Source organism: Bos indicus x Bos taurus, chromosome 16 (genome assembly GCF_003369695.1).
Source record: "Bos indicus x Bos taurus breed Angus x Brahman F1 hybrid chromosome 16, Bos_hybrid_MaternalHap_v2.0, whole genome shotgun sequence".
Taxonomy (NCBI): domain Eukaryota; kingdom Metazoa; phylum Chordata; class Mammalia; order Artiodactyla; family Bovidae; genus Bos; species Bos indicus x Bos taurus.
Genome location: NC_040091.1, coordinates 54,968,293 through 54,983,930, shown reverse-complemented (window position 1 = coordinate 54,983,930; position 15,638 = coordinate 54,968,293). Strand labels below are relative to the sequence as shown.

Sequence of the window (15,638 nt, the reverse complement as noted above, 5' to 3'; positions counted from 1 at the left end):
CCCATAGTAATCTCCATATTTCCTTCTTTTCCATGCTACTCATTTAACATTGAAACATACACTGTTCTATAATTTTTCTCATCCCCTATCACTAGAGAGTGCTTACCATGTATTAGGCATGCTCTGAGTGCTTTATGTAAACTACCTTATTATCTTATTCAACCCTCCCAATTCTATACAATATGTATTATTAAGACCACTTTATAAATGAGATGAAGGATAATTAAGGAATTTGCCCAAGGTCACGAGCTAGTAACCAGCAGAGCTTGAAATCTGAACCCATGGTCTCCCTCCAGTTGTTCAGTCACTGTCGCGTCTGACTTCGTGACCCCATGGACTGCAGCACGCCAGGCTTCCCTTCCTTCGCTGTCTCCTGGAGTGCGCTCAGACTATGTCCATTGAGCTGGTGATGTCATCCAACCATCTCATCCTCCCTCCAGAGTGAGCACCATTTCCTCCCAAAGTGGAGTTATAGCTTTCACCAAGGCAAGTTGTACCTAATAGTTCCCTGATCCTGGCACTGGAGTTAACATAATTTCTCCATGATTTAGATGGATCAGCTCATCTGGCTTGTTCTGTTTGGTCCTCAGCTCCAGATTAAGGTTACCAGTTAGTCTGCAGCTCCTGTCCTGGTTCATCTTAAATCTGTCTAGAGTTTTCCATCCTTTTTAAAACTGTGGTCCCTAAAGTCTTTTTCCCATCAGTCAAAAAGGCTTGCAAAGTGCTTTTATCAACTAAAAGCACACTATGACAGCTCCCTCCCCCGAGGCAAAGGTTGACATGCTAATATGATGGAGTCACAAAATCAAGCATATTTCAGGGCTTAGTCAGGTATTACAATGTATGAAGAACAGAAAGTAAGTAATAAAGAGTAGGAATAGTATGTCTATGAAACAGGAAGTACAAGCTTGAGTGAGCAACGGATACTATTCTTTAATGTATTGTACTGATGATTACACAAAGCAGATGACAGGCTGATTCAGTCTGTTGGCTATATGCCATCTCACCTGAAAAGAAAGCTTTAGAATGTGATTTGTTTTTTCAAAGAGTGAACCAGTACACTACTACCAAAGGATGAAATGATAAACAGACTAGTTTTTCTCCTAAGAGCCCAATCACCTTTTCCTTCTTCCTTATATTATCTGATATATTTGGGAGTGATTTTAGCAAATTTATTTGTTCAAGCTGAACCAGTTCATTAACTGATCTTGAATTCTTGCCATTCCCTTAATAAGAGAGGAGAGATTAATGGGACCAAAAGAAAATACTACCAGCTTTGGACTAAATATGCAGGCACTTCTTACTGAAAATCCTCTAGGTATTCACCTTCTTTCTCCTGAGCATCTCCTAAGCTCATATGCATTCACCACCAAAGTGCATTCTTAATGTTCTTGGCTACAAGCACTTGCTGTCTGATTTCTACCCAAAAGCAAAGAGAAAGAACAATACTGTCATTATTCATCTTATTTTTATTATGTTTGGCTATCAAGCAAGGAAGACAATGAAGTTAAATATACCACTGTACTTCCTCTCACAGAAATGTTATGACTTGAGAGCCCGAATAAAGGCACATGATCAGAGCCACACATTTCTACATTGTTTATATTAAAATGCTTTTGATAAATGGCACTGTTAATGATAGAAATATTAATAACATTAAAAATTTTATGTGGTCATTGATTTATAAACCAAAGGTGAAAATATTTATTATACTATCTTTAAATTGTACATTATTAGTCAATCTCAAATGGCAATTAGTGAACATTTGCTGTCCTAAAATAAGCTACTAAGCTTAGTTCATTATAAATTATTCCACAACAAAGCTCAATCACTGTCACTATCAATAGGCAGGTCTTGCAGAGAAAGGCAGGTGTCTACCTAGTATTGAGTCTCTCTTTCTTATTAATAAACTCGTATGTCAGTGGATGAAGAGGAGCCACAACAAACCATTTTAAAAAAACATTTCCCAGCTTTCCACGGAGATAGTCATGTAACAGAATCCCGGTCAAGGAAATTAAGTGGAAGTTGTTGTTTGGGGGTTTAAGGAAAAGCTCTTTATAAGGGTGACACACCTGGTCCAGATATGCCAACGAGTTCTAGATTCAAGGAAAGTTCAGGCTCATGGAAGGTAACCTTTAAACACTTGGAATTTCCCAAATGACAGAGGCATCTTTGTCATTCATGGTAGGACCCACCAATCACCTCTTACAATTTATGCTTACATTTTAGGTGACTCATGGAAGAACTATAGACAGTTTATTCTAAGAAGAGTACTAAGCATGGGAGCTGGCCAAGCCAGAAAGACCAACCATGAAATTAGAGGATAGGGTTGTTGAGCCAGGTGATTTCAAACCAATCTCAGTGGAGAGAAGACTAAAGACTTAGTTCAACCAAATGGTTGGCAATGATTCAATCAATCACCCATGTATGTGATTAACTATATATATAAAGATTAACTATATATATAGTCAAGTGAAGTCGCTCAGCCGTGTCTGACTCTTTGTGACCCCATGGACTGTAGCCTGCTGGGCTCCTCTGTCCATGGGATTTTTCAGGCAAGAATACTGGAGTGGGTTGCCATTTCCTTCTCCAGGGGATCTTCCCAACCCAGGGACTGAATCCGGGTCTCCCATATTGTAGGCAGATGCTTTTACCATCTGAGCCACCAGGGAAGTCTCTAACTATATATATAAAGAAACCCCAATAAAAATTCTGGACACCAAAGCTTGCTGAAATGCCTGGGTTGGTGATGCATACTACTACAGATTGATGCTGGGAAGTTAAGGTGTCCCTGAGGACAATGTAAGCTTCCTTGGAACCCTTGCAGTTGCAGATTCTTTCCAATGTATCTCTTCTTTTGGCTGACTCTAATTTATATCTGATGTATATCTTTTTGCTATTTAAAAAAAACTTGTAATCATAAGTATAACACTTTGCTACATGACTGGGGGAGTCTACTCAGTTCAGTTCAGTAGCTCAGTCGTGTCCAATTCTTTGCAACCCCATGAATTGCAGGAGTCTATGAGGACCCCCAAATTTGTAGCCACCTAGTATGAAGTGAGAATGGCACTGGGGATACCCAACCTTGCAGCTGATTTCAGAGATCTTGGGCAGAACTTGGCAGTATGGAGGACTACTCCTTTAACCTTAAGTTTGGATGGTTTTGTCTTTCCATTCCTCTTTACTGGACACAATACAATGCAGAGAAGTCATTTGAGACAACAAGGTGACAAGCACAGACCAAATATATTAGAGTTCAGTCAGGGACACAGAACCTGTTAAACATTTCAAAATGGATTAATGCAAGGACTTAGGTCCTTAAACACTGGAAGACCAAAAGATTGGGAACATCACTGCTAGCTTTTAGGTCTGCCACAACTACAGTCCAAAGAATCAGGAGGTTGCCACTGCTAATCAAGATAGGAAACTGCAGGGAAAAGGAACACAGAATGAAGGCGGGAGATTCATAAGGGAATGTCCAGAGCAGATGAAAATCTCACAAGTGGCAAAGGCCAGGCATCTGCCTACTACTGCCAAAGAAAAACAATATGGCTTTTTCCTCCCTCCAGTCTTCTCAGGCAGAAAGTAAACCACTGTCAGAATTCCAGAGTGAAAGGAGTCTGGGAATATTTTGTTCAATGAAAACATCTATGTCATTCTGTCTCTTGGATCTTCTTCCTGAAAACTGTATATTCAAAACCACCATGGTGCTTAGTATATGTGTATAAGTATATGCTTAGTAAAGCTTTTATCACACATAAAAACATATACTATATAGTCTGGAGTTTATAAACAACATTGTGTCAGACTATTTTCATTTTTCTCTCAAAGTTTGAAATCTTAAAAGGTATGAATTAACAAAGCCTCTTAGCGAAGAAAGGAATATGACAGTAGCTACTACCCCATAAATAGTCATTAAAAGTACACAATTTCTTACTCATAGGAAAAAGTGATTTGATGCCAAGAGTTATGGTCTCTGGACATTTTTGCTCAGATGGGTATCATTAATAAAAATGTCTGAGCATAAACTTCCAATATATGTATATTTATTGTTTATGTTTATTATTCACAAGTGCTACTGTACTAATAAAAATACTATAAAGCATAGAAACAGACTATAAAAAAGATTTTTTAAAATGAAAAATGTTTGCTTAACAAAAATACTACAAAAATACTATTCAATATAAAATATGGGTCATTTAATTTTTCTATTTTCTGTAACTTTTCTATGAAGATAAACTTTATATGACATAATATTCACCAAAGTGTACAATTCACTAGTTTTTAGTATATTCACAATGGTGAGAAACCATCACATCTAATGCCAGAACATTTCCATCATCCCAAAACGGAACCTCAAACCTGTTAGCAGTCACTCCCAATTCCTCCCCTCCTCCATACCCTAACAAACAGTAGTCTATTTTCTGTCTCCATAGACATATCGATTCTGAACATTTCATATGGACAGAATCATACACTATGACTCCTTATCTTTTAATATGTTTGTCAAGCAATTTATGAAACGACAGTTTGAAAACATTCCCAAATCAGGTTTTTGATTCATGGTTTTAATCATGATCACATCTGGAAAACACTAACACAGAGCAGAGGCGCATCACCTGTTTCAGTCCCACCCATCAACCATTTTGATGAAATAGAGCTAGGCGATTCCTCATTTTCTCAAAGTGTTCTTAATAAATCAGAATGCAGTGAATTTTTATATTTCTAACAATCAGTCTCAAATTTCCTGCAACTACTTGCATAAGATTTAAATGTTCTTGAAATTTATGATTCCAGATTTCAAAGAAAGAAAATGGTAAGAGTTTTTTTATAACACAGACATGCAGTTTTCAATCACAAAAATCACAGTGATGTTCAAATTGCCAAAAATTTCAAACATCCGTTCCTATAACATGAATTTATTTCCCAAAGTAGTTGCTTTGTCATCCATTATTATAATTTTAGTTTTGACTGAAGGAAAAGAGTACTGTGTTTCTCTTTTTTAGTATCTTGATATGTAGCATCCTGTGACATCAATCTTTGTAAACCATTCATCTATCCTATGAAGATTAGAACTAGATAACCTGTAAATCCACCTAACCTAATGCATGCAAACTGCAAGAAAACTGAATATTCTAAAAGTGAATACATGAGTGTGGGCACCACTGTTATTTCATTCCAAAGTGTGCAAGTCCCTTCTTCCCCCACCTCACTCCTGAACCACAAGGGATAACTGGCCATTAGCCCCAAGGACTTAGTAAGGTACCAAAGCATAGCAAATATGAGCATAGCTTAACATCATTTTATATTTGCAAATTTAAAATTGCAAATGGAACTTTAGATATCTCTGCCCCCAACATCAATGGATTATCCTGAACATCCCACTACAGAAAATACTAATTACAAATGGTATAAAGGGTTGTTTAATATATGAATTGAGCAGTGACTGAATATACTAGGAACTCAGAAAATATCTGTGGAAGGATTGGAGGCAAAGAGGTAAGGGAGGGGAGAAGGAATTAGAGGGGCTAAAGAATTTTAAAAGCTGATGTAGCCTAAGGAATAAAGTCTTACTGAACAAAAAAATTCCTTTATGAATAGAGATTTTCTTTTTTAAAAAAAGTTATCATTATTTTAAAATCCATGATTTAGAGTAGATTAAGAAATTGGGAGGTAAGACCTAAGAAGAAAGCCTAGGAGCCAAGATTACGCATGTTTTAAAATCAGTTTTTAGGACATAAGCAGAGTAATTTACATTGGAACCAGAGGCTCCTGACAGGATAAGGATCTGGGCAACTATCCACATCATCTACGTGTAAGGTTACATAAGCACAGTCATAATTTGAAGTTAATTTGACTTTCAAATTATACTAGAGTACAATTATACTGTGTACAACTGTATATAAATCTCACACAGTAAGAAAGATTAATTGAAAGTATTTGAAATATAAGTATATTCCAACGTAGTAAATAGTTATAACAATCACTAAAAGGAAAAAAATGAAAGCCAAGGCATTAAGTGTTCATAGATGACTACAGTCCATTGTTTATCACTATTCAACAAGTGTTCAGAACAAAAGGCAGACAAAGTCACCAAACAATGCAGTATAGCTTTTCAAAAAGTTCAAAGCATTTATGACTTATTGGAGCTATGAAAACAGGATTTACTTAATATATTGTCACATGAGAGTAACATGAAAAGAGCTCCTACCTTTGTGATAAGAAGTCGGTACCTATCCAGCATCGCTTGGTTGTCATGGCAGCCTGCTAATAATTGCCATACCTCTGCTCTCAATGCTTCAGGAACACCACTCTTCACCAGAGTGGACAATCCCTTTGGTCGTGCACCAAGATTACTGTGCCTGAGAAAACAAGAAAATAAACCATTCATACTCCCTTCACCACTACTGATCTGCTGCTGTTATGGAAAATGTATTAGTGAGTTTATATTTTTTTTTTTAAAAAGTGTAAGACTGAATCAGGAGGAAAATGGAAGGAAGCGGCATGAAATAATATTAGTAGTGTTTAAGTTTAGTAACGTCTTCAACTTTTTTTCTTGATTGCATCTTGCTTATTAGTGAACCACGTTATCCCACCCTCCTTCCTCTCATTTACTTTTTAAACATTCGAAGAACTTACTCATAATAATGAATGTGTTAACTGTATATTCTCAGGCAGCATTTCAAGGCATAAAAAGAGCCATTTGAATCCCCTGAGATGAATGTACGGTGTGTGCGGCAAGGACTGGGGGCTAGGGATGCTGAGAGTGGATCAGAAAAGAGACCTATTAACACCTTGACTATACCTCTAAATCCTGATCCAAAGTGCTTGCAAAAGGAAGACCCTAGCCCTTTCCTACAAACCTCATAAGACCTCTTCAATTCCCGAGCCACATAGACTTAGCAGCTTTACCCATGGATCACAATAAACTGTGGAAAATTCTGAAAGAGATGGGAATACCAGACCACCTGATCTGCCTCTTGAGAAACCTGTATGCAGGTCAGGAAGCAATAGTTAGAACTGGACATGGAACAACAGACTGGTTCCAAATAGGAAAATGAGTATGTCAAGGCTGTATATTGTCACTCTACTTATTTAACTTATATGCAGAGTACATCATGAGAAACGCTGGGCTGGACGAAGCACAAGCTGGAATCAAGACTGCTGGGAGAAATCCCAATAACCTCAGATATGCAGATGATACCACCCTTATGGCAGAAAGTGAAGAGGAACTAAAGAGCCTCTTGATGAAAGTGAAACAGAAGAGTGAAAAGGTGGCTTAAAAGCTCAATATTGAGAAAACGAAGATCATGGCATCTGGTCCCATCACTTCATAGGAAATAGATGAGGAAACAGTGGAAACAGTGTCAGACTTTATTTTTCTGGGCTCCAAAATCACAGCAGATGGTGATTGCAGCCATGAAATTAAAAGACGCTTACTCCTTGGAAGGAAAGTTATGACCAACCTAGATAGCATATTCAAAAGCAGAGACACTACTTTGCCAACAAAGGTCCCTCTAGTCAAGGCTATGGTTTTTCCTGTGGTCATGTATGGATGTAAGAGTTGGATTGTGAAGAAGGCTGAGTGCCGAAAAAAAGATGCTTTTGAACTGTGGTGTTGGAGAAGACTCTTGAGAGTCCCTTGGACTGCAAGATCCAACCAGTCCATTCTAAAGCAGATCAGCCCTGAGTGTTCTTTGGAAAGAATGATGCTAAAGCTGAAACTCCAGTACTTTGGCCACCTCATGCGAAGAGTTGACTCATTGGAAAAGACTCTGATGCTGGGAGGGATTGGGGGCAGGAGGAAAAGGGGATGGATGACAGAGGATGAGATGGCTGGATGGCTTCACCGACTCAATGGATATGAGTTTGAGTGAACTCCGGGAGTTGGTGATGGACAGGGAGGCCTGGCGTGCTGCGATTCATGGGGTTGCAAAGAGTCGGACACGACTGAGCGACTGAACTGAACTGAACTGAAGGGTGCTTAGAACCTGAACAAAGATAAATACATTGTCATGAAGCCAGTGATCACGTAGCAGGTATGCGACTCTGATAACCTGCCCAACTGAACCAAAACTGAATTGTAGTTTCCAGCCTATGCCTAGCTTGAACCTGGAGCTATGTTCCACACCTTTTTGTTCAGACTTTATCTCTACTTTTATTTGCTGCTCACCTTTAATCTCTTACCTAACGTAACCATCCAAACTTTAAAGATATACTGTGGTTTGGTCTAACATCCCAGGTTTTGGCTTCAGGTTCTGAACCTGTGAAGTCATAGAAACCATATGTCTATTTTCTGAAATTGGCCTCCTGCCTACTTTACCAACTTCTCTATCTTTACACTCTTCCAAATGCAGCCCAGACCTCAGTTTTGGCATGTCCTTCATTTGAAAATATGTTTCAAGCTTTCCCCATACTCTCATAACCCAACTATCTCAGAAAAACTGTAACAATTTCCATAACTTGAAAGTTCAGGTAAACTCATCCCATTAATATCTATAATAAACCATCAAATTTGTGACCATTCTGCTTTCTTTCAGCCTCTTAAGGGAAAACTTTTATATTGCTGAGTTAGAGAACCTAAGCTGACGATACTGACAGGCTTGAAGCAAAACAGAGTAAAAAGAGGTAGAGCTTACACGATTTAACACGCCATGGCACCATTAAAGAACCTTAATTATGCTGCTAAGTGAAAAAAGCAGGTTTCAAAATAGCATATATGGTATTATTTTAAAAACACATTCTCTCTCTCACACTCTCTCCTTAACACATACTATTTTGAAACCTGCTTTTGACATGCATAGGGAAAAAATATGGAAGAATGAACACCAAAATATTTATGTAATGGAATTAAGAGAAAGTATTCCTTTTATTATTCTATACTGTTTGAAACATTTACAATGATCTTGAACCTTTTTATAATCATACACAAAAAAAATCATTTCAAGTCTTTAAATTTCTCCAGTGGACTTCAATTAAAAAATAAATTAATTTGGAAAAACACCATAGCCAAATATGCTCCATAAAATACGTCAAGTAGAGGCTTCTTTGGTGACTCAGTGGTAAAAAGTCTGCCTATCAATGCAGGATACAAGGGTTAGATCCATGGTCTGGGAAGATCTCACATGCCACTGAGCAACTGAGCCCACCTGCCACAATTACTGAGCCTGTGCTCTAGAGACTATGCTCCATAACAAAAGAGGCTACAACAATGTTATGTCATAACATAACAATGTTACAATGTTATGTCCTGCACACCATAACTAGAGAGCAGCTCCCGCTCACCGCAACTAGAGAAAAGCCCTTACAGCAACGAGACTTAGCACTGCTGCTAAGTCGCTTCAGTCATATCCAACTCTGTGCGACCCCATAGATGGCAGCCCACCAGGCTCCCCGTCCCTGGGATTCTCCAGGCAAGAACACTGGAGTGGGTTGCCATTTCCTTCTCCAATGCATGAAAAGTGAAAAGTGAAAGTGAAAGTGAAGTCGTGTCCCACTCCTAGCCACCCCATGGACTGCAGCCTACCAGGCCCCTCCGTCCATGGGATTTTCCAGGCAAGAGTACTGGAGTGGGGTGCCATTGCCTTCTCCGAGACTTAGCACAAACCCCACAAAAAATGAAAGAATTAAAAAAAAAAGAGTTGATTTAAAAAAATATGTCAGGTAGAAAGATTATTAACTGTTCCTGATGAGACTTACACCTGAGTAAACTATATGACACATGGGTTTCCTTCCAGCTGCTTATTCTTCAATCTCCAACTGCATTTAAAATTAGCAAAAGAATGGTGCACCACAGAGAGGCAGGAACAGTTTCATAAAAGGATCGTTTTTGTAATTTTATTATTTGAGTCTCATCACTGATGCAATGGACATGAACTCGGGCAAACTTCGGGAGATGGTGAGGGACAGGGAGGCCTCGCATGCTGCGATCCATGGGGTTGCAAAGAGTCGGACACGTCTGGGTGACTAAACAACAACAGCAACAACATACTTTTTAATAGGAAAAACATAAATGATTTGAGGCCAAGGTGAGTTTCTGAACTCTTAGTTCAGTATAAAACTCTTAGTGTAAAATAAAACTAACTAAAAACAACAGTGTGCCAAGGGCTAAGCTCGTATCTCATGAAATTAAATGCAAAGTATGCTTAATTGTGAGTCCCATGATGAATAATAAAAGAGTAATTCAAAGTAACTAAATATACTACATGTTAAATATACTACATGTACTACATGGTTATACGTGAACCGTGAACTTCCAGATGTTAAAGCTGGTTTTAGGAAAGTCAGAGAAAGCAGAGGTCAAATTGCCGACATGTGCTGGATCATAGAAAAAGCAAGAGAGTTCCAGAAAAACATCTATTTCTGCTTTACTGACTATGCCAAAGCCTTTGTGTGGATCACAATAAACTATGGAAAATTCAGAAAGAGACAGGAATAACAGATCACCTGACCTGCCTCTTGAGAAACCTGTATGCAGGTCAGGAAGCAACAGTTAGAACTGGACATGGAACAACAGACTGGTTCCAAATCGGGAAAGGAGTACGTCAAGGCTGTATACTGTCACCCTGCTTATTTAACTTACATGCAGAGTCAGATCAGATCAGATCAGTCGCTCAGTCGTGTCCGACTGTTTGCGACCCCAGGAATCGCAGCACGCCAGGCCTCCTCGTCCATCACTCAGACTCACGTCTGTCGAGTCAGTGATACCATCCAGCCATCTCATCCTCTGTCGTCCCCTTCTCCTCCTGCCCCCAATCCCTCCCAGAATCAGAGTCTTTTCCAATGAGTTAACTCTTAACATGAGGTGGCCAAAGTACTGGAGTTTCAGCTTTAGCATCATTCCTTCCAAAGAAATCCCAGGGCTGATCTCCTTCAGAATGGACTGGTTGAATCTCCTTGCAGTCCAAGGGACTCTCAAGAGTCTTCTCCAACACCACAGTTCAAAAGCATCAATTCTTCGGCGCTCAGCCTTCTTCACAGTCCAACTCTCACATCCATACATGACCACAGGAAAAACCATAGCCTTGAGTACACGAACCTTTGTTGGCAAAGTAATGTCTCTGCTTTTGAATATGCTATCTAGGTTGGTCATAACTTTCCTTCCAAGGAGTAAGCGTCTTTTAATTTCATGGCTGCAGTCACCATCTGCAGTGATTTTGGAACCCAGAAAAATAAAGTCTGCCACTGTTTCCACTGTTTCCCCATCTATTTCCCATGAAGTGATGGGACTGGATGCCATGATCCTCGTTTTCTGAATGTTGAACTTTAAGCCAACTTTTCCACTCTGCACTTTCACTTTCATCAAGAGGCTTTTTAGTTCCTCTTCACTTTCTGCCATAAGGGTGGTGTCATCTGCATATCTGAGGTTATTGATATTTCTCCCAGCAATCTTGATTCCAGCTTGTGTTTCTTCCAGTCCAGCGTTTCCCATGATGTAATCTGCATATAAGTTAAATAAACAGGCTGACAATATACAGCCTTGATGTACTCCTTTTCCTATTTGGAACCAGTCTGTTGTTCCATGTCCAGTTCTAACTGTTGCTTCCTGACCTGCATACAGATTTCTCAAGAGGCAGATCAGGTGGTCTGGTATTCCCATCTCTTTCAGAATTTTCCACAGTTTATTGTGATCCACACAGTCAAAGGCTTTGGCATAGTCAATAAAGCAGAAATAAATGTTTTTCTGGAACTCTCTCACTTTTTCTATGATCCAGTGGATGTTGGCAATTTGATCTCTGGTTCCTCTGCCTTTTCTAAAACCAGCTTGAACATCAGGAAGTTTACGGTTCACATATTGCTGAAGCCTGGCTTGGAGAATTTTGAGCATTACTTTACTAGCGTGTGAGATGAGTGCAATTGTGCAGTAGTTTGAGCATTCTTTGGCTTTGCCTTTCTTTGGGATTGGAATGAAAACTGCTGGAGGAAGCACAAGGTGGAATCAAGACTGCCAGGAGAAATCTCAATAACCTCAGATATGCAGACGACACCACCCTTACGGCAGAAAGTGAAGAAGAACTAAAGAGTCTCTTGATGAAAGTGAAAGAGGAGAGTGAAAAGTTGGCTTAAAGCTCAACATTCAGAAAACTAAGATCATGGCATCCGGTCCCATCACTGCATGGCAAATAGATGGGGAAACAGTGGAAACAGTGGCTGACTTTATTCTTTGGGGCTCCAAGATCACTGCAGATGGTGATTGCAGCCATGAAATTAAAAGACGCTTACTCCTTGGAAGGAAAGTTATGACCAACCTAGACAGCATATTAAAAAGCAGAGACACTACTTTGCCAACAAAGGTCTGTCTAGTCAAGGCTATGGTTTTTCCAGTAGTCATGTACGGATATGAGAGTTGGACTATAAAAAAACCTGAGCGCTGAAGAATTGATGCTTTTGAACTGTGGTGTTGGAGAAGACTCTTGAGAGTCCCCTGGATTGCAAGGAGATCCATCCAGTCCATCCTAAAGATCAGTCCTGGGTGTTCATTGGAAGGACTGATGTTGAAGCTGAAACTCCAAAACTTTGGCCACCTGATGCGAAGAACTGACTCATTTGAAAAGACCCTGATGCTGGGAAAGATTGAGGGCAGGAGGAAAAGGGGACGACAGAGGATGAGATGGCTGGATGGCATCACTGACTCAATGGACATGAGTTTGGGTGAACTCCAGGAGTTGATGATCGACAGGGAGGCCTGTGCTGCAGTCCATAGGGTCACAAAGAGTCGGACACAACTGAGTGACTGAACTGAACTGAACATGTTATACAGAGCTCAATGTCAGCTCTGTATATCTACAGCTATTAAATACCTCCCATATAAAAGAAACCTTTTTATTCAACCCCACATAACACTCCAGATGTCATATTGTCTTCCCACTTTGCACATCAAATTTCTGTAACGATGACTGTACATTATCTCTATTTCTTCTCTCACACTCATTCCTCAGCTCATTTCAGCATGGCTTCTCTCTTTTATATAAGTAATGCATGACCTCTCTCCATGCCACTAAATTCCAGAGACATTGTTCAGTCCTTCCACTGTTGACCATTTTGTTTCCTTGGCATCAGTGACAAAGCACTCTCTTTTCCCTCCTCACAAACCCAACTGCTGATTGTTCTCCTCTATTAAAGTGTTTCAAGCTGTCAATCTCTCCACTCTCCCTCAATGATCTAATTCTCTCCACTCTCTCATCTCTGGGCATTATTACCCTTCCCCACAAATTCTGAGCTCCAGAAATCAATATATTCAAATTTGAACTCATATTCTTTCTCCCTAAACCTGATCGTTTTCCAGGGTGTCCTACCTCGGTGATTGTCACCACAATTCAACCAAATTAGAAACCTAGATGTTAATGTTCACATTACTCTCTATCCCATAATTTATTACTAATTTATCAAGAAATCTAATGCATTTTATTTTCCCAACCTCTCCAAAATCCTTGCACTCCGATCTCCACTGCCACCAATTCTACTCATTCTACAACCTCTGTAATGACCTCCTAACTTCCACTCATCCTATTACATGGTAATGTATTTCCAATACAGCAGACAAAATGAAGAGGAAAACAGCTTGATTAAATATCATATTGGCTCAAATTACTCTGCATAATCAATTATATAAGATTCTGAATCTGAACTATCTCTTCTTACACAGGCATACATACACACATACACATGCAAACACACACCTTCAGGTTAATAGTCAACAGTCCCTAGTATACCTTTTACTGTAATATGATTCAACTCAACCAGTATTCTAGCTGGCCCTCGTCTAATCGGCCAGGCATAACAAAAAAGTCTTTTCTCCTCTCTTAAAAACCCAGGCACTATTTATCTTCATAGTGAAGTGAAAGTGGCTCACTTGTGTCCAACTCTTTGCAACCCCATGGACTGTAGCCTGCCAGGCTCCTCTGTCCATGGAATTCTCCAGGCAAGAATACTGGAGTGGACAGCCATTCCTTTCTACAGGGGATGTTCCCAACCCACGGATCAAATCCAGGTCTCCCGCATTGCAGACGGATTCTTTACCATCTCAGCCAACAGGGAAGCCCTAGAACACTGGAGGGGGTTGTGTCGTGTCATGTCGTGTCGTGTTGTGAAGTCGCTCAGTCATGTCCAACTCTTTGTGACCCCATGGACTGTAGCCTACCAGGCTCCTCCCTCCATGGGATTCTCCAAGCAAGAGTACTGGTATGGGTTTCCATTTCCTTCTCCAGGGAATCTTCCCAACCCAAGGATCAAACCTGGGTCTCCTGCATTCCAGGAAAATGCTTTAACCTCTGAGCCACCAGGGTAGCCTATTCCTTCTCTAGGGAATCGTCCCCACCCAGGAATTGAACCAGGGTATCCTTCATTGCAGGTTGGTTCTTCATCAGTTGAGCTAACTTACAGACTGACATTTAAAAAGAACTGGGTCGTTCATAATACAACATGATTAACAGCTTTAAATTACTGATTATTCTGGTAATGATACAGTAATTAATTATAGTGTATACAGCACCCTGTATTTAAGAGATACTGATATCAATGGATACCAAGCCAAAAGCTATAGTATATATCTATGACCAGAGAAGATCCAAAACAAAAGGACAATTTATAAAAATAGTCATTGTTTCAGTATTTCTAATAAAAATATAATTGCATACAGTCATTGCTTTAATACAACATTAACTATACCTATCAGGAGACTTAGAAGCAGGCATCTAATTACGACAAGTGTTGAACTCGGCACTAGAAGCAATATAGGTATCAAATGATTCAAAAAGTCACATATAAACCAGATGTACTAAACAAATAGTAACTGAGAAGTCTGTAATGCATGAATGTAAGTTCCACAAGGGAAGGAGTCTCTGTCTTCTTTACTTATATATCCCAAGCACCTAGTGCAGTGCCTGTTATATACAAGGTATTCAGTAATTTTAGATAAAAGAATAGACTTATGAGACTAAATTAACATGAACAACTAATACGGCTAAGCTAAAGAATGCTTTTTTAAAAGGCAAACAGTCTCACTGATTTAACAGCATCATAAAGCAGTTACCTTCTAGTTACCTTCAAAGAGGGACCTTTTCTTGAAACTGTTCGGGCATATAAGAACTTTCTCTATTTTTAAGATTGTCTAGGAAAGAATTTCAAAGAGGAGCTACAATTTCTAACAACAACAGCAGGGAAATCAAGAAGTGAGAAGAAAAGCCATTGAATGATACTCATTGGTCACTTATGGAATTGGGGCAATTCCAATTGCCCCAACTGATAGAGAAGAAGTGGAAGTAGGTGGCTAGAAGATATGAGAATGTGAGGGCAGCAGCTTGACCCAATTTAAAAGGTCTTCTCAGAAAAAGGAATAGTTAGAACTGAAACTAAAAGATGGGAAACATCAAGTGAAGTTGGGGATTTGTCCTTCCCTCATTCATGGTAAGACCTATATGTCAACCGAGGTCTTACTTTAAGTTAATCAAGATACATGAAGAAGTTTCAAGAAAAGAGATAGATTAAAGATCACTAGGAAAAGCAAGAGCACATATTTTGTTCTGATTTGTATATGCTTTCACCGGGTTTTTTCATTAGTGGAAAAAAGTTGAACATTATACTGATGTGAAAAGAAAAGAAGCTATTTATGTTCATGCTTAGCAATTTGAATTCTTCAT

General features: G+C 39.3%; 1 protein-coding gene across 2 annotated transcripts in view; it reads right to left on the bottom strand.

Annotated features, from left to right (window-relative positions):
• The window catches only part of RABGAP1L (RAB GTPase activating protein 1 like), a 740,636-nt gene that overhangs the window by 515,321 nt on the left and 209,677 nt on the right, over window positions 1-15,638 (bottom strand). For both annotated transcript variants that reach the window (XM_027565384.1, XM_027565383.1), the window contains exon 13: window positions 6,212-6,362. In XM_027565384.1, coding sequence (XP_027421185.1) covers window positions 6,212-6,362 — 151 coding nt within the window. The remainder of the gene's footprint in view (window positions 1-6,211; window positions 6,363-15,638) is intronic.